The following is a 25,068-nucleotide window of genomic DNA, read 5'->3' as shown; positions in this document are numbered from 1 at the left end:
AAAAATTTGGAAGGAAAAAATTTAATTCTATCAAAGTCTTTCGTTTTTTTTTTTGTTTGTTAACATTTCCTACACTTTTCGACTACAAGGTAGGATTTCATAGATATTCTGCTTTTCTCTATTCTAACTAAGTGTTTAACTGTCTTTTTTAGCTCATTTATATTTTTTAGGTCATTTGCGACTCTATTTTTTTTTTGAAAAAATTAAATTTTAAAGATTTTTTTTTTAATTTTTTTTTCAAAAACAAAAATCTTAAAAATTTATTTTTTTTAGTATTTGATTAATATGCCTAACTAACATCATAAAGGACAACTGCTTATAGAAATCTCAGCTTAGATTTATAAATATTTGTTTTTAAATATATTTTTATAGTTGGGGAACCGTTACACATTCATTTTTTTTATTTGTTTTTATTAGATTGCAAAGTTCATAAATTTTTTTGACAGCTAAAAAAAATGAAAAATTTTATAATTTTACGATCAATATTTTTTGCAAGTTTCGAAAAGAGAAAAAATAAATTATGAATTAAAAAATAAAGTTTTAATCGGTAAAAATTTCAAAATTGACAATTTGAAAATTTGACAGATTTCAAAATTATCACTGAAATCAAAATTTTTGAATCAATGGAAGCTCATTTTATTTGATTTATCGATCTTCACATTTTAAGTCTTAAGATTGTTCAAAAATTGAAATTTGTAAAAATTTTTTGACATCTGTCATGTTTTTAAATGTCAAAATTCGGGCTCAATAAATAATTTTCAAATAAAAAATCATAAATACATAAAAAAATAATTCAATGAAAAAATGAAGCAATTTTTATGATTTTTATTGAAAGTTACTTATTGAGCCCGAATTTTGACACTTCAAAAAATGACACATGTCAAAAAATTTTCACAAATTTCAATTTTTGAACAAGTTTTGGCCTCAAAATCAGGAATTCCAAAAAATCGAACGAAATGAGGTTCATTTGATTCAAAAAAATTAAAATTTTAGTGATGATTTTGACATGTGTCAAATTTGAATTTGTTGAGGAATAAAATTTTATTTTATTCTCAATATCTAAACGATTAATTAGAATCATGAGGATTACTGAAAGAAATTATTTGAAATTTGACAGTTAAAGTTTGACGTCTTTTGACAGATGTCAATTTGTAACTTTGACGTTTTGACTCTGATGTTTACTCATTTTTAAGTCAAAAATTAAAATTTGAACTTTAAAATTAAAATTTTTTGTTTGAAAATTTGACATCTGTCAAAAATTGTCAAAAATGCCTTTTGATTGTTTAAAATTTTGTTTAAAATTGAAATTTTTACGAACTTTATAAAAAAAAAAATAAATTTAAAACGATCAAAAGGCATATTGAATGGTTTTGACAGTTGATTGAAATATTTTGACAGATGTCAATTTGAAAAAAAGATCTGAATTTTTGATCTGTTTTGACTTAAAATGAGAGATGTAATGTCATAAATTTCTTGTTTCAAATCAAAGCAGCATAAATTTCTTACAAAAAACACAAAATGTCTAAAAAATTTTCAAATTTTCAATGAAATGTTTTCTCAAAAAAAGGTTTGAATTTTTGAAAAAAGGCTTGACAGCTGTCATTTTCTTTTACTGTCAAAGAAACTTATGAACTTGTCCATTAAATACTGATAGATACATTCGGATTAAATGATTTTTTTTTTTTTGTTAAATATGGATTTTGTGTATAAATAGTTTGTTTTCCATTAAATATTTTTTTTTTGTTAATTTTGTTTCACAGCAATTTTTCAATAAGTTTTACGTTTATATAAGTTTTAAGTTTGCAAGGAGGCGGGCAATTATGCGAGATTTGAAATTTTGTCGACATTTAACGAAATTTCGAGCGTTTTAAGCAATTTTCTTATAAATTCTGCGCTTCAACGAGAAGAAAAGCCTCCTTAATGGCAGGCGTGAGCAAAAGTTTCAGATTATCAGTCGAAGTTTCGGGCAGGAATCTCAGCAATTCCATGGAAGCCTTAATAAGTTGCGCTAATACTGTTCGTTTGTACGTGGCATCCTTAAACATGCTCGTTTGTCGTTGTTGCTCAATTTCCGGCGGGATCGCTTGCTTATCGGGCGTGCCACGTTTCGACTGATAATCCGAGGTGTCATCGACGTCGTCATGTCGCGGCGACGGCTGATTGCTCGACGACGACTGATTATTGTCGGAGCTCGAGGAAAAGATGGCGTCGTCGCAGGAGCTGGCTGTCGTCGGAAGTGACGACGTCGAATGATTCGCATCTGCCTTCAAACTGACATGCACAATGTCACTGTTCTCGTTTTGATAATTGCTGGGAATGCCCGCACTACTCTTCACTAAGCCTAAATAGAGCTTGCATATGTCATGCCATACATCTTTTAGCAAAAATAGATATTTCACAAAATACTCTTTCTTCTTCACTACGTTAGAATTCTTGTTGGAGCACGTGTCGAGCACGTAACGCACATCCTCCAACGACAAACTGTACATTTTGATGTCGTTCAGATACGCGTCGACCAATGTCATAAAATAAATGATAAACGACGACGTCAGTTGCTTGTACAAGTTCGGAGCATGATCAACATTCGCGATTTTTTGCAACAGAAATTTCAAGCCAGGCCTCGAATCGAATTCCAAACTAACTGTCAAATATTGTCGCAAGCATCGCAGCAAAATTTCACGTGATTTGACATCAACCTCGAATTTGACCTTTTCCCGACTCAGGTAATGATCGTAAATGACGTTGTGCAACTCGAGCGGCGCATTTTTCAAGTCCCCCAATAAAATATTGGCAATAAGCTGCAGCAACATCTGATTCGCCAACAAGCCAACCACAATACTGCGATACGCGATACGAACTTTGTAACTTTCCAAGTTGTCAGGATCGCCATCCGCATTCGAAAATAACAGAAAAGCATAACTGCGATCGTCTAAAATGGAAATTTCCTTCTTTGTGGAGGACTCGCGTTGCCCATCGAGCAGGAAAACTTGATCTGTGAGCGATTTCAGGCGTAAAATCTCATCAAACGTGGTATCGTTTCGGGCGACAACCTTAACAGTCGCATTATCGCCGTAAAAACTGTCGGATTTCCTCTTGAAGGCAAGGAGAAGTTGCTTTGCCGGCGCTGATGAGACAGTAATGGCTCGATGAATCGCTGAAGTCACAATATTCCATTCCTCCTCCTCGAAATTGTGTCCTATGGAGAAAATAATGTGTTTCATGCAAGAAACCCCAACACGTGCTACTGTTTCCTGCGATTGCGACGCACATTCCACGAGCACCAATAAAAGTTGTTTCAACGCCAGAACCGCAGATTTTGAATATCTCGCCCTGCCTGCACGATATGTGATTTCTTGATCATCTGCGCCATTATTTCGCATCATACTGCGATTATAAACCTGAATATCGATGCTACATTCGATGAATTCAACCACAAGATCTGTAGTCATACCACAACAATGCTTGAAATTCTTTTCAATTGGTGCCCATGGCTTCTTGTGCTTGTTCGTGTACCGCACCCAATCCTGAATCGTTGGTATCAGCAGGTGATTTAGGCTGTAAAAACCGAATTCCAGGCCCGGGCTTTGCTTTAATTGCTTAAACAGCTTGAAAATTGTCTGTAAAATCATGCATTGATGCGCCACGGGACACACAATTAACGAATTCGTAAGTCCGTCTAACAGCAAAAACCAAACTTTCAAGACGCCACTTGCTTTATCGAGTTCATTTATGTTCCGCAACTCTTCGTCTGTGACATTTAACGCTTTGTAGCTGACCATGTACTGATCTTCGTAGTCCTCAAAGTATCGATTGCCGAAATAGTAAAATTTATCGATGGCTCCAAGAATCACGGAATCCACGAGATGCGTATAATTGATGCCGTTCAACTTGAAACTTGTCAGCAGGTTCGGGCATTTCGGCATATTGAACATATATTCGAGGATAAGAGTGCACCGTTCAAGATGTTTCAGTACTTCATGCAAAAAATCCAAATTTTTGTTCTTTACCGCTTCGTCAACATCTCCATTGCCACTCGAAACTTCCAAATAAGACAACAAACAAATTATGAAGTCAAGTCCGGCATATGCGAACACCATGGTATTGTCCCAATCGAGAAAAACCCGAAAAATATCCAAAATATTTGGCAAGTGAACGGGTCGATTTCTCGCAGCACGAAGAGTTCCGAACAACGGTCGCCACGCGGATTGAATTTCGACGCGATACGTTTCCACGAGCGACATTAAACACGCGATTATCTGATCGACAACATCAATGTCGCACTGTTCCATCGTCATGAGATTCTCAAAGGGTTTCATCAGCGCTTCGTTAAAGTGGAAATACGGCAGCTCCGTTTGTTCAACAAGAACTGCCACAATGACATCATGAATGTTTTCAATGGCTTTTTTGCTGATCGTGCGATCTTTGTGGCACGCGGCATCCATGAGATAGGGGCCCGTAATCGCCCAAATCTTTAAAATGTGCAAAAGGGGGCGTGTCCCTCGGAAAACTCGGAGTGTGACGTCACCAATGCGATGTAACAATAGCGAAGGCGGAGCTTTGTCGACTTTTTGTTTCCAATTTGTAAAGTCCCACCATGAGGTTTTACTGTCTTTGTCCTTTTTGTTCGTGATTAAATTGCCATTTAACTGATCCCGTGATGCCCGACAGAGATTTTTGAGGAACTGACATAACGACGGAAGGCTCAACTTGTCCGCTGCTTCCGTAAAAAGACTATCCGCTTGAAGAGAAAGGGCACAGAGGATTTTTGCGGTGTCTTGTTCGGTCAATGTGAGGATTTCAGTGCTTTCCTGATACGATTTTAGGATGGATTCGACATCGGTGTTGGGATTTGACATTGGAGCTTGAAGAAAACTGTAAACATCGACCGCTGTTTCATCGTCATCGGTACTGTAAGTCGAATATTTCAGCTTTAAATCCTCGTCTTTGTTATCTTTCGTGTCTTTTGCATCTCCCTTGCGACCTGTGACGCCACCTACGTGATTCGCATTAGTTTGCGAACTAAATAACGCATGTTCCAGCTTCGTAATGTGCCGACAAATGGTGAAAACAGGAAGCCAACATTCTGGGTTTTGAGCTCCTAGTTCAAGAGCGCCTGTTAGAACGACATTCATTGATAGAGCTTGACTCACGGGTATTTTAGGACCGACATTTTGACACGCATTGGTTGCGATCAGATGTAAAATTTTTCCGGACAGATGTTGGAGGTTCAGGGCGTTCGTTAGAGTCGCCGCCGCATGTAATCCATCGAGACTGGAGATGTAAAGTGCTTTTTTATTGACAAGCGGAGCCTTTTCCTGTGTCAAGGACTTCTTCGAAAGCTTCATGAGACGCCCGCTACGTGATTCTTTGACAACACTGAGGCCCGTTGTGAGAATTTCAAGCATCGAATCCCAACAACAGGTCAATAAACGACGTGCAAGCTTCTTTCCGGCGTTTTGTTGTTCCGTGTCGACGGGTTTTACGCGCGTTACGCATTGCAATTTTTGCCAATTTCTCATCATTTGTTCGGATCCCAGGCCTCCCGTGTCGTATAGGATGTCAATCAAGGCACATGACGTCATTTCTTGCGTTTTTAAGTGCTGCAGGGGATTTGTGGATAAGACACATTGATACAACTCCCGAAGCCATGAGCACGAGAGACATACGAGAATCCCGCTATTTTGCACAGATTGAACGAATTGTTGTTCCGTCAACGGGATTTGGATGCCTTTATCTGGATTTTCGTAATGTCCCGCTTCCATGAGTTGCAAACCCAGTAAAATGGCGGAAAATGTCGCCAAATAGATGCCATCCGCATTGATTGCTGTCAAATTGTAGTCGAAATCGGAAAAGTTGCTTGTATTTTGTTGACAAATGTTCGAAGCAAAGTCCTGCATGTACTCGTCGATTTCCACGGTGTTCTTCAGCTGCGCCAATTTCGGTACGAGATCGTCTGTGATGATTTTAGCGAAATCTCGCGCATGATGTCTATCGTAATCGCCATCGGGCCACACATCAGAAGCACCAAAAGCCCATCTTTCATGCGTTCCTGACTCGTTATCGCTGCCGCTGTATCGCAAATCTTCCTCCGGACCTTCAGTGTCGCCCGAATTGATCGAAACTGCATCCGGATCGACATTTTCCGCGTCGTCACTGTCGGAATTTGCTTCTAAATTACCTTTTCGCAACTCAGCTACTTGCTCTCGGTAGACTTTTGGCAAGCGGATTGCCATTTGGTACGTTAAAGGACCTTTGTAGTCGGCTTGTTTGATCGTCACATATCTCGCATTGACAGCTTTCACAACCTCATCTTCGATTTTGAACGAATCCCCCGACTCGGAAGTCAATTTTTGCAAACTTGACAAGAGCGCGACGAGACATTCGACACTCGCTTCCAAGACATGAGCTTTGCTGACGTCGTTTTTAGCGGCAACGGCACATTCTTGCATGGCATCCATGATGAGGCGGAAGAGAGCCATGTCGTCGCTGCCAATGAAGACAGCGGAGGGGGTTTTTTCGTTGGGGATTAGGACACTCATGTCGACGACGCGTTCGGGATTTTTGAAGATTTCGCGCACGTATTTGAGGGGTTCGTAACGATGTTGCGTCGGCGGTAGGAGGAGCATTCGGTGAAATAATGCTTCCAGCATGGGTCGAAGGGATGCTTGGAAACCTGCGATGCGGAGCAGTTCGATTGCTGTTAAATAAATGCAACGACTGTTGGATTCGGTGACATTTTTTTGGATGTAAAATCCGCGATTTTCGCTCTCAATGATGTGAATTGCTTCCCTGTTGAAAGAAAAAAAAAATTAAACATTAAAAGTCTATTTAAAATTTTGAAAAAAAAAATTATAAAGTTCTAAAACCAAATTTGAGCTTTCGAAAATGCTTTCAGGAGAAATTTTAGCTCTAAAAACCAAATTTTAGCTTTCAAAAAAAAATTAGCTCTAAAAAAACCAAATTTTAAAGCTTAAAAAACAAATTTTAGCTCTCAAAACTAAATTTTTGCTTTCAAAATTAAATTGTAGCTTTCAAAACTAATTATAGCTTTCAAAAACAAATTTTAGCCTGTTGAATTGTAATTTTCAGAAAATTCTTTAAAATTTTCTTAGAAAGTTGATTAAAAAAAAATTGCTTTCAAAACCAAATTGTTAGCTTTAAAAGACAAATTTTTGCTTTCAAAAAAAAATTAACTTTCAAAAAAAATTTTGCTTTCAAAAAAATTTTAGCTTTCAAAAACAAATTTTGCTTACAAAAACGAATTTAGCTCTAAAAATGAATTTTCTTAGCGTTTTAATTTAAAACTTTCAAAAATTTCTTTAAAATTTTTTTATAAAGTAACTTTTTATGAAAAATTTAACTTACTTGTAAGTAATTTTCTTATCCAGATTGATTCTACTTGGAAACCCAAGCACCGCTGCCAAATTAGGACAAAATTTCTGCCACAAAAATGCCGTAAAGTGCGGATTGTATTGAGATTCCTTCGGAATCGATGCCGTCAACGTCAAAATACATTCCAACAAAAATTGAAAAGATGGAGTTTCAGATTTCGTTGGACTTCCGGTGTTAATTTCGTTACATCTACTCGTCAGATATTGCATCAGAGGAATGACCTCGTTATAAACTGCCGCTCGATATCCCTTGCCCATGGTACTTGTGCCCATCGGAGCAGTTTTCGCCAATTCATCAGACTCTTCCTTGAGGAAATTACAAAATGCCCGAAGACATTGACTCGCGGATGCCAGAGAAGCTGCTTTTACTGAACGAACTCCTTTTTCCCAACATTCTCCTACGATGAAAAAATTTTTTAAAAACTTTTTTATTAAAATTTGTAGGAAATCTCACCGCATCGCTGCAAAATATCAATCAAAAGCCTTCCATTGAGGGTGCAAGCGGGCGTACATGCCATCGCCAAGAAGAGACGTAGCATGTTGACAACATTTTCCTCATTTCCCGTTATTGGCATGTCTGATGTCATGACAAGTAATTGCGCGGGGAACCATGTTGAGTCGTCTTCTGGTTCAGGAGTCAGGAAAAAACGATCGTCACGCATCATTCGCTGCAAGAAAACGTTTAAAAAATAATTTTAAAGCAAAAAAATTAAATTCTTACATGAACTCCATTGATCGCATGTGAAATAATTTTTTGTTTTCTACTATCCAGTGCTAACTTAAATGCCATGAAACATGTTTGTCTCAGGTCATAGGACGGGTCTCGGTGAAATTGTTGATTTATTAGTTTATCTGAAATGAGAAAAAATAAATTGATTAATTAAAATCAAAATTTAAAATAAAAATAAAAATAAAATTAAAATTAAAATTAAAATTAAAATTAAAATTAAAATTAAAATTAAAATTAAAATTAAAATTAAAATTAAAATTAAAATTAAAATTAAAATTAAAATTAAAATTAAAATTAAAATTAAAATTAAAATTAAAATTAAAATTAAAATTAAAATTAAAATTAAAATTAAATTCAAATTAAAATTAAAATTAAAATTAAAATTAAAATTAAAATTAAAATTAAAATTAAAATTAAAATTAAAATTAAAATTAAAATTAAAATTAAAATTAAAATTAAAATTAAAATTAAAATTAAAATTAAAATTAAAATTAAAATTAAAATTAAAATTAAAATTAAAATTAAAATTAAAATTAAAATTAAAATTAAAATTAAAATTAAAATTAAAATTAAAATTAAAATTAAAAATTAAAATTAAAATTAAAATTAAAATTAAAATTAAAATTAAAATTAAAATTAAAATTAAAATTAAAATTAAAATTAAAATTAAAATTAAAATTAAAATTAAAATTAAAATTAAAATTAAAATTAAAATTAAAATTAAAATTAAAATTAAAATTAAAATTAAAATTAAAATTAAAATTAAAATTAAAATTAAAATTAAAATTAAAATTAAAATTAAAATTAAAATTAAAATTAAAATTAAAATTAAAATTAAAATTAAAATTAAAATTAAAATTAAAATTAAAATTAAAATTAAAATTAAAATTAAAATTAAAATTAAAATTAAAATTAAAATTAATAAATTAAAATTAATAAATTAAAATTAATAAATTAAAATTAATAAATTAAAATTAATAAAATTAAAATTAAAATTAAAATTAAAATTAATAAATTAAAATTAATAAATTAAAATTAATAAATTAAAATTAATAAATTAAAATTAATAAAAAATTAAAAATTAAAAAAATAAATTAAAAATTAATAAATTAAAAAAATTAAAATAATAAATTAAAATTAATAAATTAAAATTAATAAATTAAAATTAATAAATAAAAATTAAAAATTAAAATTAATAAATTAAAATTAATAAATTAAAATTAATAAATTAAAATTAATAAATTAAAATTAATAAATAATAAATTAAAATTAAAATTAATAAATTAAAATTAAATTAAAATTAATAAATTAAAATTAATAAATTAAAATTAATAAATAAAATTAATAAATTAAAATTAATAAATTAAAATTAATAAATTAAAATTAATAAATTAAAATTAATAAATTAAAATTAATAAATTAAAATTAATAAATTAAAATTAATAAATTAAAATTAATAAATTAAAATTAATAAATTAAAATTAACAAATTAAAATTAATAAATTAAAATTAATAAATTAAAATTAAAATTAAAAATTAAAATTAATAATAAATTCACCTTAGTAAATTAAATAAAAATTCACCAATGCCAATTCAAATTTCGAGACGAATGCCAATGATAACATAACTCGCTTCACATTAATTCAACAATTTTCATTTCTGAGACGAATGACAGTGATATTCGAAACGTAAACACGAATGAAGAAAAAAATTCACTAAAAATCCATTAAAAAGTCTGTAAATAACTTATGCAAAGTGCTTTAAAACCTAAAAATAATCAAATTAATCACACGTGATTAGTGCCCATTTGACAGGTAAATCCTCTCGACAACTCCCTGCGACGACACAAAAACATTTCGAGGACACAAAAATATTGCGAGAGAAAAAAAAAGTTGTCTCTTCATCTGTTTCTGATATTTTCTTGCCACAAGTTCTTTTTATGGGGGAAAATATCGAAAAAATCAGCTGAGCTGAAAAAAGTTCTCGATTTCGAGCCAGACAACGTCGCAATTTAAGCCCCGTGCTAAAAGTATGTCAAGCATCAATATAAATGGATCCTTCTTTGGAATGAATTTATTTTCCATAATCATCATTCGAAATAACTATACATATGTTCCAAGTACGAACACTCACTTTGGCTAGGTATGTTCATGTAAATTTCGGAAATTTCCCGAAAAATTAAAAAAAAATCGAAATTTCTTTAAAAAAAATTAAAATTTAATTTTTTACACTTAAAAATTATGAAAATTAATTAAAATTTTCCAAAAAATCCCGTTAAACCCCGAAAATTCGCACATACCTACCTATCTAATACACACATATGCAACGCAGGCGCATACACAGACAAGAGTCGACATGAACGGGTCGGTTTGAGCAGTTTTTTTGTTCGTCAAGTCAAATCGAGTGCAATACATTAATCGACATAAAAAAAATAAAATAAAAAAAAAATAATTTTAATCGTATCGCGTAAAAAAAAATTAAAAAAATGTAAAAATCATTAAAAAAAATTAATTCGCGTCAAAGGAACACAAAAAAATCCTCCATTAAGTGGGAATTTTTGCCTTTTTTTAAACTTTCTTCATCCGTCGTCGTCGTTGTCAGAGTGAGTGTGTGAGTGAGTGTTCGTACCAACACAGATGCGAGTAACTTGACAACAACCAACCAACGTACTTTATTATTGTTTGACTCGCAGTGGAAATATTTCGCTGGATCAATTCCGCAGAAAACTTTAAATTGTGTTTTTCCTCTATTTCTAGTTGCAATTAATTTGTAGAAAAAATACAAAAAAAAATCTCGCGAATTTTGGACTGAAACAAGCAGCCACAGTGAAGAGAGAGACAAAAGACAACAAAAAAAAGTTGAGTTTACATAATCATATCACATATTTGAAGCAAATAATGACATGGCAAACGAGTAAAACGGTGCATTATTATAAAATGCAAAACATTATAAAGTGATTTTTTACAAATAAAATTTTTTTTTATCGATTGAGTGACTTGAAAAAAAAAATAAATACAAAAAAAAAATAAAAATGAGTCGTAAACACAACAATTTTGAGACATTGTACGAGAAAAAGACTCGAAATGGACGACCATATAGTCCGTACTACGAAAAAGAGTGCGACATCGACCAAAATACCCTGATGGCGGAAATTTTCGAGGATGGCAAAAAAATGCATCGGAACAACAACCATCATCATAGCAGTAGCAACAAACAGAAAAAGGTGCCTTTCTATCAGCAGCAAAAGAATGCCGAACACAACCAAGAAGTGCCCTCCCCTCCAGACTCTGAGACTGAAGAAACCCCGGACCAATTTGAGCCTCAACTAACAACCACAACAACTACAAATAAGGACATTTTAAACAATAACGCCGAAGACGACGACGACGAAGTCACGGAAATCACGCAAAATCCAGCGGAAGACGAGGACGATGATGATGTCGTCGAAGTGACCGAAGAAAATCCGTCGCCGCAAAAGGAACGCAATGACTCGTGCGTCATCACGGGCACCTACACGCGACAGGATTACGATCCCGAAATCGAGGAAATATCGCGGATCAGGACAAACGGTGAGTGAAATTACTATCACCTTGACCATTGCTCTAAAAAAAAAAAAATTGTGATTATGAAACTTGTTATGCGATTTTTTTCTGTGAATGTAAAAGTCGCTACCTACAAAATCAGAGAAAGTTACGTGTGAGTGCTCGTGCATTCCACGCAGTGCTCGTGAGTAGCAATAGTTTCCAAATTTAGCTTTATACATGAATGATCCTAAATTAACGACACAAAAACCAGTTTTTTCATTTTTTTTTTCTCAATGAAAAAGTCGATTAGATTCATTGACGAGACTTTTCAATTAAATTCTCGTCACTTGACAATTCGGAGAAAATTTTTGTAGAGAAGAGATAAGGGACGAAACTATTACTACCTGATGAAAAGGTCAATTTTACAATTGAATACAATTTAACGACGTGATAAACATGTCGAGGCAAGTGTCATTAGCAAGTCGGTGCAGGAAACGATCCTTTAATTGAAAGTAAATTAATTAAAAGTTGTGTTTTAGACTTGCTTTTAAATTATTTCTGCCAATTCGTTTTTTTTAATTAATTTTCAATCAGACAATTCTTCAAACAGGCATTTTTTGAATTAAATTAAATTAAATTATTAAATTAAAAAATAAATTCACAAGAAAATTAAATTAATTTTTAATTTAAAAATAATTTTAAAAAATATTAATTTAAAAAAAATAATAAATTAATTAAAAAAAATAATAAATTAATTAATAATTTAAAAAATTAAATTTAAAAAATATTGAATTTAATATTATTTTAAAAAATATTAAATGAAAAAAAAATAATTTTATTAATTTAAAAATAATTTTAAAAAATTTTTAAATTATTAATTAAAAAAAATTATTAATTATTTTATTTAAATAATTATTTAATTGAATATAATTAATTAATTTAAAACTAATAAATTTAAATTAAATCCGAGATTCGAACCCCGCCCTTCCGAGTGAAATATTAAATTTAAATAATGGACCCGTAATCTTCGTCCTACCATGAAACAATTTTTTGCTCCTTTGAGGTATGCAATCAACTTCACATATTAAATTTGCGATTTTCCACTATTTTAATGTACGTTTTCTAAAAATTTTTGTTCAAAAACCTTCTATTAAATCAAACGAATAATTTACAAAAAACTTCAAAGAAATTCCTTTAACAGAACTTTAACGTTATTGCGTTACAAAACTCATATGGATTAAAATTTTTTTTATAAATTTTTGTAAACAAATCCATTAAACTTTAAATTTTATTACATTTTCAATAAAAATAATTCCTCAAGTTCATGATCGTCAGCTGACCTAATCGAGCAACAAAAACAAAACCTTTTTCCTCATCAGCTGTTAAAACGATACAAAGTGACCTTTGAAAAAAAAATTGTACATTGCAAAGACAAGGTTTTTCAAGCAAAAACTTGTCAGTAGTAGTAATTCATAAACAACAAAAATATTATTGTTTCATGTTTAAACGCTTCCATCGAAGTAACTTCTGGGTTAAACAGTTTCTCATGAATAAAAAAGTGGGTCAACCAGAATTTAATTTTTCGGGTATCCAAATTCATGTTCATGTTCAATAAAAATGTTATCGTGTTCGAATCATGTCCTTGCGATAAGTTTTTACTTTATCAACCGAGATTAGATTTAGTTCTAATTTGTTTTGAAGGTTTTTTACATTTTTATGTGAAAAATAGAAGAAAACGAGATTTAATCAGACCATAAATAATCACAATAGAAAAAATAGAAGAGGAAGCAAATTTGTGATTCTTCATGATTTTTTTTGAGTGAACGAGTATCTCTTTTTACATGTGACATACACACAGCTTCAATACCTTTTTTTTAAATAAATAATAAAATACATCGTAGGCACACATTTACTGAAAAAGTGGTTCAAGGTTGTGACATACTAAGTCACTAAAATGTATTTGAAACTGTTTTTCGTTCATTTTTTTTTTCGTCGTTGTTGTGATTCACAACGAAGATGGAGCTTTTTGTCAATTTGAATCATGCACTTTTTTTTATTTTAATCAAAACTTGTTGAGAAAACGTTATTTATTTACGCACTACTCACAACAAATAAACAACTTGTGCACCTCATGGATGTACGGCAAACTGCCTTGAAACATGTTGTTTACAATTTTAATGCAAGTGCGCATTGTTACTCTGATATGTATGCAAAAAAAAAGTGCTTTGAATATAATAATATGAATTAACAAACAAACTGAAAATAATAACAAAAACAATAAATAAAATGAAATTTCTGTGGATTTTTCGAGTGTGAGTTGGCTGTTTATGCCACGAAGCCACAACTTTAAAAGTCACAAAAATCTATAAAAAAGATGATGCGATTGCGGAAGATGTTTCTTTTTATTTAAAAAAAAATAATAAATATTTATTTAAGAAAAATTAATTTTTTAAATAAATAAATGATTTTTAAAAAATAATTAAATAATCGAATTTTATTATTAAAAATTTTATAAAATTATTTTTATTTAAAAATAAATTTTTTAAAAATTAATTAATTATTAATTTAAAAATAAAATTAAATTGAGCTTTATTTAAAATTAAAAAATAATCCAAAAATATTTAAAATTTAAATTTAAAAAAAATATTTTCAAGTAATTTTTAAAATTAAATTATTCTGAATCCGAAAAACTTTTAAAAAATTCATAAAAATATTATTTTATTTTATATATTTATTTAATTTATTTTTTTTATTTAAATAATTATTAAATTTTCAATACAAAAATAGTGACAATTTCAATAATTTTAAATTAAAAAAAAAATAAAATAATTTAAAAAAATTTTATAAAATAATTTAAAACTGATAAAAATTCTAACTTGTGAAAATACTCATTAAAAATTAATTTAATTTAAAAAAAAATTAAATTAAGCAAAAACGAAAATATTTAAGTAATTTGATAAAAAAAATTAAAAATTTAAAAAAAAATTAATGAAATGAAATTAATTTAATGAAATTCGAAAATGTCAATTCAAAAAATTCCTTTTAATTGAAAAAAATTAAAGAAAATTAATTATTTAAAAAATTATTTCATGTTTTTTTAATTTTTATTATTTTATTTATTAATTTTATTATTATTCAATTATTTTTAAATAAATTTAATTTTTTTATTTTTTTTTTTTAATTTTTAAAAATTTTTTTAAAAAATAAATAAACTTAATAAATATTTTTTTTTTAATATTTAAAAATTTTAATATTTTTTTGTTTTTTTTTTTTTTCAAATAAAATTAAAAACAAATGAAAAATCATCCAAAATCGCTTCATCCTCAGAAAAATAACATTTAAAGTCAAACATGACATGCATGCACCCAAGCAATGGAGTATTATAATGGCACGTGCGCGAAAAATGATATTGCAAAGTTTTTCAGCTAACTAGCTAGCTCACTAGCTACACACAAAGCACGAGATAAAAATAGAACTGCATTCAATTAAAAAAGACCTTTGTTTAGGTATTTCGCTCATTTTCTCGTGTATTTGTGTGAGACACACGTTTAGGTCAAGTATCGAAGATAAACGTGACTTTTCTCTCATCAACAAAAAAAATTTTTTGTTCGATTTATTGGACGAAACCAATCAAAAAAATAATAAATAATAACTGGTTATGTTGATAAGTGAACATTTTTCATGTAAACAAATTATTTCTTCGATTCTCGAGAATTTTTACCAAGTTTCGTGCATGTTCGTTGTCGTATGTCGCGCACAGCTGAGAGATCGCGGGGAATTCCTGCACTCGTGAAATGAGTGTTTGTTCACATATGTGAGCCGCACCAACACATGAAGTCATATAAACGCGACTGTGTTGCTATTACACCCTACGAGAAGCAACTAGAGACAAAAAATTGTAAACAACTCGGTTTCTCGTGAATTCTGGTACTAGAGCTTTATCGTTATGGGGTTTTTTCCATTTTTTTTTGTGGGGAATCTCTTCAGATAACAAAAAAAAAAAATTATGTGAACCAATTTTTTCTTTTTTTTTTTTTTTTTGAATAGAAATTCAGACATCATGATTAAAAGTGCACGAGTTGCGTGATGAAAAAAAAAGTTTCAATCAAACGAACAAGTGTTTTGCAACAACAAACAAGACTTTAGAAATAGAGTTACGCATTGAGAGTTCGCTAAATACAAAATGCCGCGATATGTCTGTATGTGGTTAATGGCCATAAAGAAACCGCTATCAGACCTATTTTTCCTCCGTTATCGTTTTATTTTGCCTTTTCTTCCACGAAAATAAATACTGAGAAATAAAAAAATCCGCATTTTTAGAACATTTTTGCCGAAAAACGACGCGTGTCACATTTTTTGACCACTTTCGTAGTAATTCATGAATGATCATGCACGAAACACATGAACGAACGTTTAACATGTCGTACAGGAAAATTTAGGTTTTGAGGTCTTCTGCATTCTGAATGTTACTCTGTACACTGCTTACTTAACACCTTATTTACACGTTTTTTTTACACAGAAATAAAAACATGTAAAAATGTAAAACTGGTACTTAGCCTCCAAAAAATATTGCTTTTTATGTAGAAAATGTCGTTAAATTCGGTATTGATGTCTCATGGTCAATTTAGAATTTTTTTTATGTTTTTTAGAATATTTTTTTAATTTGTTTTAAAAGAAATTTAATTTTAATTCAAGTTTTTTTTTGTTTAGAATTTTTTAAAATATTTTTTTATCCATTTTTAATAAATTTTGTGAATTTTTTTAATATAATTTTTTATAGAATTTTTAAGTAATTTTTCATAAAATTTTAAAATATTTTTTTAAATAATTTTTGATAAAAATTTCAAATATTTTTTTAATTATATTTTATAAAAATTTTAATTTTTAAATAATTTTTCATAAAAATTTCAAAGATTTTTAATAATTTTTAATAAAAGTTTCAAATATTTTTGAATAATTTTTCATAAATTTTTTAAATATTTTTTTAAATAATTTTTCATAAAAATTGCAAATATTTTTTTATAGAATTTTTAAATAATTTTTGATAACAATTTCAAATATTTTTTTAATAATATTTTATAAAAATTTTAATTTTTAAATAATTTTTCATAAAAATTTCAAAGATTTTTAAATAATTTTTAATAAAAGTTTCAAATATTTTTGAATAATTTTTCATAAAATTTTTAAATATTTTTTTTTTATAAAAATTATCATAAAACTTTTAAATATGTATTTTTTAAAATCTTATTTAAATTTTTTTTTTAATTTTTAAAATATTTTTTTTTATATCATTTTTTTTAACAAATTGAACTTTCATAAATTTTCAAATTTTTTTTTTATTAAAAAAAAATTTAATAACAATTTTTTTCTCTTTTTTTCGCAGTAATTCTACGTGATTCTGACAAAGTTGGACTGAAAGACTTTGATGTGCTGAAAGTGCTTGGAACCGGTGCCTATGGGAAAGTTTTTCTCGTGCGCAAGAAAAATGGATGTGATCAAGGGAAGTTGTATGCAATGAAAGTCATCAAGAAGGCAGCAATAATTCAGAAGAAAAAAACAGCGGAACACATACGTGCAGAGAGACAGGTAAGCAATTCACTTTTTTTTCATTTTTTCGTGTTGAGCAACAATTTTTTTCGAGAGTGAAAGTGAATTTGTGTGAATTTTTTTTATATTTCTTTGTTTGTTGCTATGCCAACATTTGATTGATTTTTTTTTTCATTTTTTCTCAGGTATTAGAAGCTGTTCGGAAATGTCCCTTTCTGATAACCATGCATTATGCCTTTCAAACGGAGTCCAAACTTCATCTAGTGCTCGATTACATGAATGGCGGCGAGTTGTTCACACATTTGTTTCAACGCGAGCAATTTAGCGAAGACGAAGTGCGTGTTTATGTGGCAGAAATTGTCTTGGCGCTCGAGCAATTGCATAAAGTGAGTTTTTTTTTTGCGATTTTTAAACTAAAATTTTTATTTTTTTCTTAATTTTTCGTAGTTGGGCATAATTTATCGTGATATCAAGCTCGAAAACATTCTCCTGGACCGCGACGGTCACATTGTGATCACCGATTTCGGACTCTCGAAGGAACTGACACCCGACACAAATGGGCGAGCGCACAGTTTTTGCGGCACTCTCGAATACATGGCACCCGAAGTGGTCAAACAGAACCAAAATGGGCACGATATCGCTGTCGATTGGTGGAGCGTTGGCGTGCTTACGTATGAATTATTGACGGGAGCCTCCCCGTTCACGATTGAGGGCGAGCGGAATACGCAGAGCGAAGTATCAAAGCGCATTCTGAAGACAGATCCGCCGTTGCGTGGCATGTCGAATGACGTGCGAGACTTTATCCAAAAGCTGCTAGTCAAAGATCCGCGTAAGCGATTGGGCGGAAACGGGCCCGATGCAACCGAGATCAAAAGTCATGCCTTTTTCGACAAAATTAATTGGCGCAAGTTGGAACAACGGAAAATTGCGGCGCCATTTGTGCCGAAAATTGCCGACGATCTTGACACGAGTAATTTTAGTGAGGATTTTACGCGGCTGCCTGTCACGGATGCACCGACGAAGCCAACGCCAAATACCGAACGACTGTTTCGCGGGTATTCCTTCGTTGCTGCGAGTATTTTGCTGAAGAAGTCGTCGTCGGATGTAGTGGTAGAATGTAGTGATAGCGGCTTGAGCGAACGACCAAATGCCTTTAATGTAGTTAATTATAAAGTAGTGGTAAGTTTTCAATTGAAATTCTTTTAAAAGTAATTTTAAAAATATTTAAATTTTAATTTTAAAAATTATTTAATTCAAAATTAATTTTTTTAAAAATTAAAAATTTTTTTAAATTTTACAAAAATAATATTTTATTTAATTTATTTATTTTTTTTTTTAAATTTAAATTTAATTTTTTATTCGTTGATTTTTAAATAAAATTTTTATCAAAAGAATATTTTTAATTTTTTAAAAATTTATAATTTAAATAAAATTAAATATTAAAAATATTTTTTATCACACTATTAAATTAAAATATTTTCAAAATTTTATTTTTGTTTAATTTTTTTTTAAATAAAAAATATTTTAATTTTTTATTTATTTTTTAAACATTTCAAAATATTAATTTTTTAAAAAATATTTTTAATTAAATTAATTTTTTTTTATTTTTATTTAAATAAAATTTTTAAATTTTAGACAAAATATAAAATTTAAAAAAATTATTTTATTTAATTTTTTTTTTTAAATTTCATTAAAATTTAAATAATTTTTAAAATAAAAATAATTAAATTACTTTATTAAATTCAATTAGTTATTTAATAAGTTTAAAATTTAAAAAAAAAATTAAATTAATTATTTTTTTTTCCATTTTAGAATTCACCCTTTTGGAAAAAGTATGACATTGTCGAGAAAAAGCCAATTGGCGAGGGCTCGTACTCAATTTGCATGAAATGCCAAGACCGCAGTACAAAGAAGCTGTATGCCGTGAAAGTTGTGCGCGCCACGCACGACGTAACCAAAGAAACGAACGCCTTACGATTGTGTCAAAGTAACAAAAATGTCGTCACCCTAATTGAGGTGCTGCGCGACGCTGCCTACACCTTCATCATCACGGAATTACTCGAAGGCGGCGAACTTTTCGAACGGATACGAACAAGTCGTTGTTTCACGGAGAAAAAAGCCCGTACTTACTTCCGCCAAATTGTGGATGCTGTCGCATTTATGCATGCCCATGGAATTGCTCATCGAGATCTCAAGCCGGAAAATATCCTCTTTCAGCATCCGGACTCGCATACCTTGAAAATTGTCGATTTTGGCTTTGCGGAAGACACAAATGCCTCGTCGACGGCGACACCTTGTTTCACGTTAGGCTATGCGGCGCCCGAAGTGCTTCACAACGACGTGACATCCATGGAAGCGAGTGATTTGTGGTCATTGGGCGTCATTTTGTACACAATGTTGTGCGGGCAAACCCCATTTTTGTCAAATACGGAAAATGCGGCGCGCAAAGAGACGTACATCAGTGAAATGGTGTCACGAATTCAACGAGGTTCCTTCGACACGGGCACCGATTATTGGAATTTAGTGTCGCACAGTGCTCGAAATCTCGTAGAAGGACTTTTAACGGTCGATCCTGCGACACGTTTCAGCCTGAAAGAAATTCAGAAGCATCCGTGGATGCAAGAAACACAAAAATCGACGGCGTTTCTCCACACACCCGAATCGCGACAAATGTGCGACACAAAAGACACCTTTGATGCATTTAGTCATGCACAAAAATTGGGCTTTGCGCCCGTGCCAGCGACGAATCTCCTCACGAGTCGACGTCACAACAAGAAATCCGGCAGAAAACGCAGTCACAGCACGTCCGATGACAGTTCGACGAGCGAATTGGGACGCAGTAAGAGCTCAAGTAACATCATTTTGACATCAGATCCCAATTGTCGGTCCATCAGCAGTGGAGTTTTGACTGCCAGCTCCGATATTGAGTACAAGGGCAGCTCCACGAACGCTAAAAACGCAAATAATTCGTCGCATCAACATGTCATCTCCATTTCCGACGACGACGAGGAAGCCGAGACAGATTGCAGCAACAGTAGTCAGGTCTTGCGATGCCCATCGATAGAGGAACCGGACTTTTATGGCTTCGATCACGTGTATTTACTCGGATTTACGAAGCAGGACATGCGAATTGCTCGAAGTTTGGAATCTTGGGTCCAAAAACACCTCAAAAGACCAATGCGGACAGTCGAAATTTCGAACGACGTGAATTGCTGGCCCGCAACTCGCTCCCGAATACGTACTAAACGTGTCGCCATCGATGCCGATTCCGAATTTGAGATGCTCGCGAACAGCAGTAAGCGACGCAAAAAGAAGTAGAACAGCTAACGACTAACATTGCACTATCCGTTACCAAATCGATTTATAAATTATTATATTATTATTTTATTATGACATAATTGTTATAGATGCTCCTCTTTACTGACATAAAAGCAACTTTATTTTGTACGATTTTTGTTTTGTTAAAAATTGTTGATAGATTCTAAAGGGAAACAACATATTCCGGAGATACAAGATGAAAAAAGAGACAAAAGTGCACTTAACAAAAAAAAATGTATCCCCGTTAACTAGACAAACATTTTTGTGTCAAAACACTGGAAATTTGTACAAAAATTGATAAAAATTATAAAAAAAAAGATAAAAAAGAGTTTCACATATTGTTGATGTAATACAATATAAGTATAAGCGGTAAGATGACCAAAAAAAAAACAAAAAATATGAAATAACAGAAGCAAACTATATTTCTCATAGGATTTCAGTTTTAAATGGGTATAAAGTACTAGATCTTAATTTAATTTAATTGAAATAGTCAAAATAAATAAAGAAAAAGAACCCCACAATATAATATATGATGAAAAAAAAACTCGAGTTTGGAACGAAAGAAAATAAAATGAAGGCTTTAAATATTTTTGTGGACCCGTAATTTCGTTCTACCCATCAAATTTTTTTTTGTCTTCAAAATTTGAAATCATTTTCTGAATATTTGTAATTTTCGTAGATAATTTTGCCCCTATTTGAAGAGGTATGCAATTTATTGGTACACGTTTTATTTGAAAATTTTCTTGAATTTTTCATGGATTTTTCTATTAATCAGATAAAATATTAAAAATCTTTTTGGATTGCGTCCCTTCTAATTAAAATTAATTTTTAAATGTTTTTTTTTAATTAATATTTTGGGAAATTTTTTTTATTTTTCTTGGATTTTTCCTGAATTTTTTCATTAAAGCTGAAAAATATTTAAATTTTTTTTTTAAATTTCCTCCTTTTTATTTTAAATTAATTTTTTTCATTTTTCTAAAATTTTTAGGAAACTTTCTGTACTTTATGAATTTTTCAATAAAATTTTTTAAAAAAGAAAAAAATTGCTTGGATTTTCTACTTTTTAATTAAAATATATTTTTTTCAATTTTTTTTTTTAAATATTCTATGCTCGACATCTTTCAAAAAAATTTCCCCAACAATTTAGGAAAACAAAAAAATGAAAATAATAAATTTGAATTAAAAAGTAGAATTTTTAACCACTTTATACTAAAAATATAAAAATTTTCCTGTATTTTATTCCATCAAAGTTAAAATCTGCTTACATCTGCTTGCATTATTTGCTTACATTTTCAAATTTTTAGTGAAAATATTCAATTTTGCAAATATGCATATAATTTTATTTTTTTTTTTTTACATAAATTTAAAATTTTATATAAAAATATCTTAAATAATAAGCTTCAAAGAGATTCGTGAAGCAAAACTTGAATTTTTTCGTTACAAAAGTTAAATGGAGGCTCAAATATATTGATAATTATCATAAAAGTTGAAGTTAAGTCTTGTTCAAAGACAATTGAAGTAAAGTTTCGAACACTTTTAATGATAATTTACAAAAAAAGCATATAAAATATCGTTGACGATGAAAAACTTTTATTTTTAGGACACCAAAAAAGGTTATTTTGTGTCATTTTTTTGATTGAAATAACGCCACAATGTTCCAAAATTAGCATTTTACTCATAAAAGTGCCGCATGTCACCATTATTATATGAGCTGAAGGCTTTAGATGTGTGTCGCAAGTCATAAATTGATGTCAAATTCCAAATATATTCTCCATTTTTGAATCAATATAATTTTAACAAAAATTTATGGAAAAAGGCTTCATGATATATAAATTCTTAAAAACTAAAAAAAAAATATTTTACGAAAAAAAAAAATAAGATTTGAAGCAAGCAGTCGATTTTTAATAAAAAAAAACATTTTTTGTGAAATATTTTTTGAAAAAATAAAATTTATTTGTTTTGGGTAGTCTTTGGTAATTTTTTTTTCTAAAGTAAATCATAATAAAAAAAATTATTAAAGCAGCTAGAAGAAAATTTTTATAAAAACAAAGGAGGAAAAAAATGAGAAATTAATATTTTTAGTCTATAATTTAAAAAATTACATTTGAGCATCGAAACTCAAGATTTTTTTAAGGAATATTATTTTTTATTTTTTAAATAATTTTATTCATTTAATTTAAAAATTATTTTTTAAACAATTTAATAATTTTTTAATTTATTTGAATTTAATAATATTAATTAATAATTAAAAAAAATATTTAAAACAATTTAAAAAGAAATTTTAAATATATTAAATTTATTTATTTATAAATAAATATTTATTTAAAATATATAAATAATTTTAAAAATTATTATAAAAATTAACTATAAAAATAAAATTCACTTTTACGAATTTAATTTAATTTAACTTAATTTAAAAGAGTTTATACTAAAATTTACCAAAAACTTTGAAAATATCACTTTTTTAAATATTCAAATCCCTCCTAAATTTATCATGAATGTTTCCAGACCAGTAAAAAATTTAAAATTTCCATAAAAACCACTTACACGAAGCATTTTAATTGCTAAAACGAACATTTATTCAACCAATAATTATTTGAAATTAAGCTTGAAACCTCTAATTGACACGAAGTTAGAAAACTTCTTGCTTGTTATTTTTTTCTCAATTCTCTTTTCAGTCACGTTGTCATTTATTTATTCATTAATTTCATTTTTCTTGCATAAAATTGTAGAATTTATTGTTCTTTTAACACGTTTCCTGACTTTTTAATAACATTTTCCCCAGAAACGTGCATTTTTCTTTTTTTTCTGTTCAAATTGAGTCACTTGAAAAATTCATGACTCACGAGAATTGCAATTTTTTCATAATTTCCAATAATTTTTTTTTTATAAATTTAATATTTTGCTCAGTGGCACACTTTTTGACACATTTATTACGTTGCTTCGATCCCTGCTTCGCTTTATTTCCATTAAATTCCCATTTTCAATCTATTTTTGTGAACAATGTCGAATTCCTTGGCGACCTACAGCAACATTCTTGGCTCATCGACACACAGAAACCCACGCATATGTGAGCCAAATAACTCGGAAAGATTGCATGTCACACTTTAATTGCTTTTAATTTTATTGGCTGAGGCATATTTTATGACAAAATGACGACAAATTTGATAAGAGGAATCGATCGGAAGCGCTTTACGGTGACGAAACTTCGGGAAATTGGCAGATGAGTCATGCAAAAAGTGCGAAAAAAGGGACACTTACCATATGCTACTTGTGTGGTGTCTTTAAGGCTCGTTAATCGCGCACTATTTGCGTCTTGAATAATGGTCAACAATAAGTCTTCCATCGTTTAATTTACGAAAAATTCTTTTTTTGAAGCGGAAATGATGAAAAATAATCCAAAAACACAAAAAAACTTTTGTTTTTTTTCACAAAACTTTCGCACAAAAAATTTCTCTTTTGAAATTTCGCTCCTTTTTCACATTCTACGGCACTTAAAGTCACTTTTTCGTCGTTTCCAAAATCGCGAATTCTTTTTATTTTTGTATTTTTAAGTTTCGCTCCCGAAAACAATATGGTCGAACACTTTTTTTTTGCTTTTTGTGGAAAAAGAAAATCTTGTGTTTGAGTGATGATGGAACGAAGGGCGCATGTCCCGGTAGTGAAATAATCAATTTTTTCGTTGCTACGACAATCGTGCTGTACTTTTGCGACGCCAACAACAAACAACTGTTGCATCCCCAGCCGGCTGTTGCGTACCTCTGTAGTGTTTGCAAACAATTTTTCCATTTTACTCCAATGTTTACTCGTCGAGTTCATTGATGAAAGTCGCTCCGTGGAAGGACATGCGTAGACTTGGCTTATAGTGGTCTGAATGAAATTTCGTCGTTTTGCGGACAATAAACGGGAAAATTATTGTGGGATAACAACAAGTGGTGTCATTGCAGTGCATTGTCCTTCAAATTGATTTTTTTTTTGTTCTTTTCGATGGTCAGCGGTTTGTTTTGAACTAAAATTAAAAAAAAAATGTCTAGACTGGAAATGTTGTTTGTGTAAAAATTTATGAATTAAAGTGAAATTTATTGCTAAAAATGAAAAAAAAATTGAAATCATGGAAGATTTTAGATCCATTTTAGTTGAGCTAAAAGATAAAAAAATGATTTTAAGCCAATAATTTCTAAAATTTTGGATAAAAATTGACTCGAATTAGTAAAAAAGCAATTTTCAAATTTTTAACGGTCATTTTTTGAATTGACAGATTCCAATTTTATTATTAAAAGTATGATTTTGTACCGAAATTAGCAAAAATTTTGTCAAATATGATAAAAATTTCCATTCAAAATGCGAAAAGTCAACTTTTGAATTTTTAACGGTAAATTTTTTGAATTGACGTTTTGGTATTTTATGATTTCATGGAATTTTTATTACCGAAAATCGTAAAAAATTTTTCAAATACTATAAAAAAGCTAACTTGAAATATGAAAAGTTGATTTTTGAATTTTTTACATTTGCGAATTTACGATCGAAAGTCAATTTTTAAACAAAAATGACAAATTTT

The 25,068-nt window shown here is 29.7% G+C and overlaps 2 protein-coding genes across 3 annotated transcripts; one reads left to right on the top strand and one right to left on the bottom strand.

The window, feature by feature from the left end:
* Nucleotides 1-1,760: 1,760 nt before the first annotated feature.
* On the bottom strand, nucleotides 1,761-24,105 carry LOC134835468 (brefeldin A-inhibited guanine nucleotide-exchange protein 3). Its single transcript, XM_063850345.1, has 5 exons — nucleotides 23,772-24,105; nucleotides 8,113-8,243; nucleotides 7,846-8,059; nucleotides 7,366-7,789; nucleotides 1,761-6,789 (listed from the first exon to the last, which is right to left on the bottom strand). The coding sequence occupies exons 1-5, from the start codon at nucleotides 23,854-23,856 to the stop codon at nucleotides 1,881-1,883; spliced, it is 5,763 nt and encodes a 1,920-aa protein (XP_063706415.1). The 5' UTR covers nucleotides 23,857-24,105; the 3' UTR covers nucleotides 1,761-1,880.
* Nucleotides 9,797-21,022, top strand: LOC134834499 (ribosomal protein S6 kinase alpha-5-like). 2 transcript variants are annotated; one of them, XM_063849202.1, is made up of 6 exons: nucleotides 9,797-9,935; nucleotides 10,878-11,690; nucleotides 17,029-17,231; nucleotides 17,378-17,578; nucleotides 17,640-18,371; nucleotides 19,005-21,022. In XM_063849202.1, the coding sequence occupies exons 2-6, from the start codon at nucleotides 11,153-11,155 to the stop codon at nucleotides 20,508-20,510; spliced, it is 3,180 nt and encodes a 1,059-aa protein (XP_063705272.1). In that variant the 5' UTR covers nucleotides 9,797-9,935; nucleotides 10,878-11,152; the 3' UTR covers nucleotides 20,511-21,022. The 2 variants fall into 2 exon arrangements, with proteins under 2 accessions (XP_063705272.1, XP_063705273.1); XM_063849203.1 differs by lacking the exon at nucleotides 9,797-9,935 and adding an exon at nucleotides 10,525-10,608.
* Nucleotides 24,106-25,068: the final 963 nt, after the last annotated feature.

This window comes from Culicoides brevitarsis, chromosome 3 (genome assembly GCF_036172545.1).
Source record: "Culicoides brevitarsis isolate CSIRO-B50_1 chromosome 3, AGI_CSIRO_Cbre_v1, whole genome shotgun sequence".
Classification (NCBI taxonomy): domain Eukaryota; kingdom Metazoa; phylum Arthropoda; class Insecta; order Diptera; family Ceratopogonidae; genus Culicoides; species Culicoides brevitarsis.
This window is presented reverse-complemented; position numbering and strand designations above follow the sequence as displayed.

Excerpts from the sequence above, each read along its gene's own strand:
- LOC134834499 (XM_063849202.1), top strand. The coding sequence starts at position 11,153 with ATGAGTCGTAAACACAACAATTTTGAGACATTGTACGAGAAAAAGACT. Across the intron at positions 17,232-17,377 it reads ACATACGTGCAGAGAGACAG|GTATTAGAAGCTGTTCGGAA; the intron begins GTAAGCAATTCA and ends ATTTTTTCTCAG. Across the intron at positions 17,579-17,639 it reads CGCTCGAGCAATTGCATAAA|TTGGGCATAATTTATCGTGA; the intron begins GTGAGTTTTTTT and ends AATTTTTCGTAG.
- LOC134835468 (XM_063850345.1), bottom strand. The coding sequence starts at position 23,856 with ATGGAAGACTTATTGTTGACCATTATTCAAGACGCAAATAGTGCGCGA. Across the intron at positions 8,060-8,112 it reads ATGCGATCAATGGAGTTCAT|CGAATGATGCGTGACGATCG; the intron begins GTAAGAATTTAA and ends GTTTTCTTGCAG. Across the intron at positions 6,790-7,365 it reads GATAAGAAAATTACTTACAA|GGAAGCAATTCACATCATTG; the intron begins GTAAGTTAAATT and ends TTCTTTCAACAG.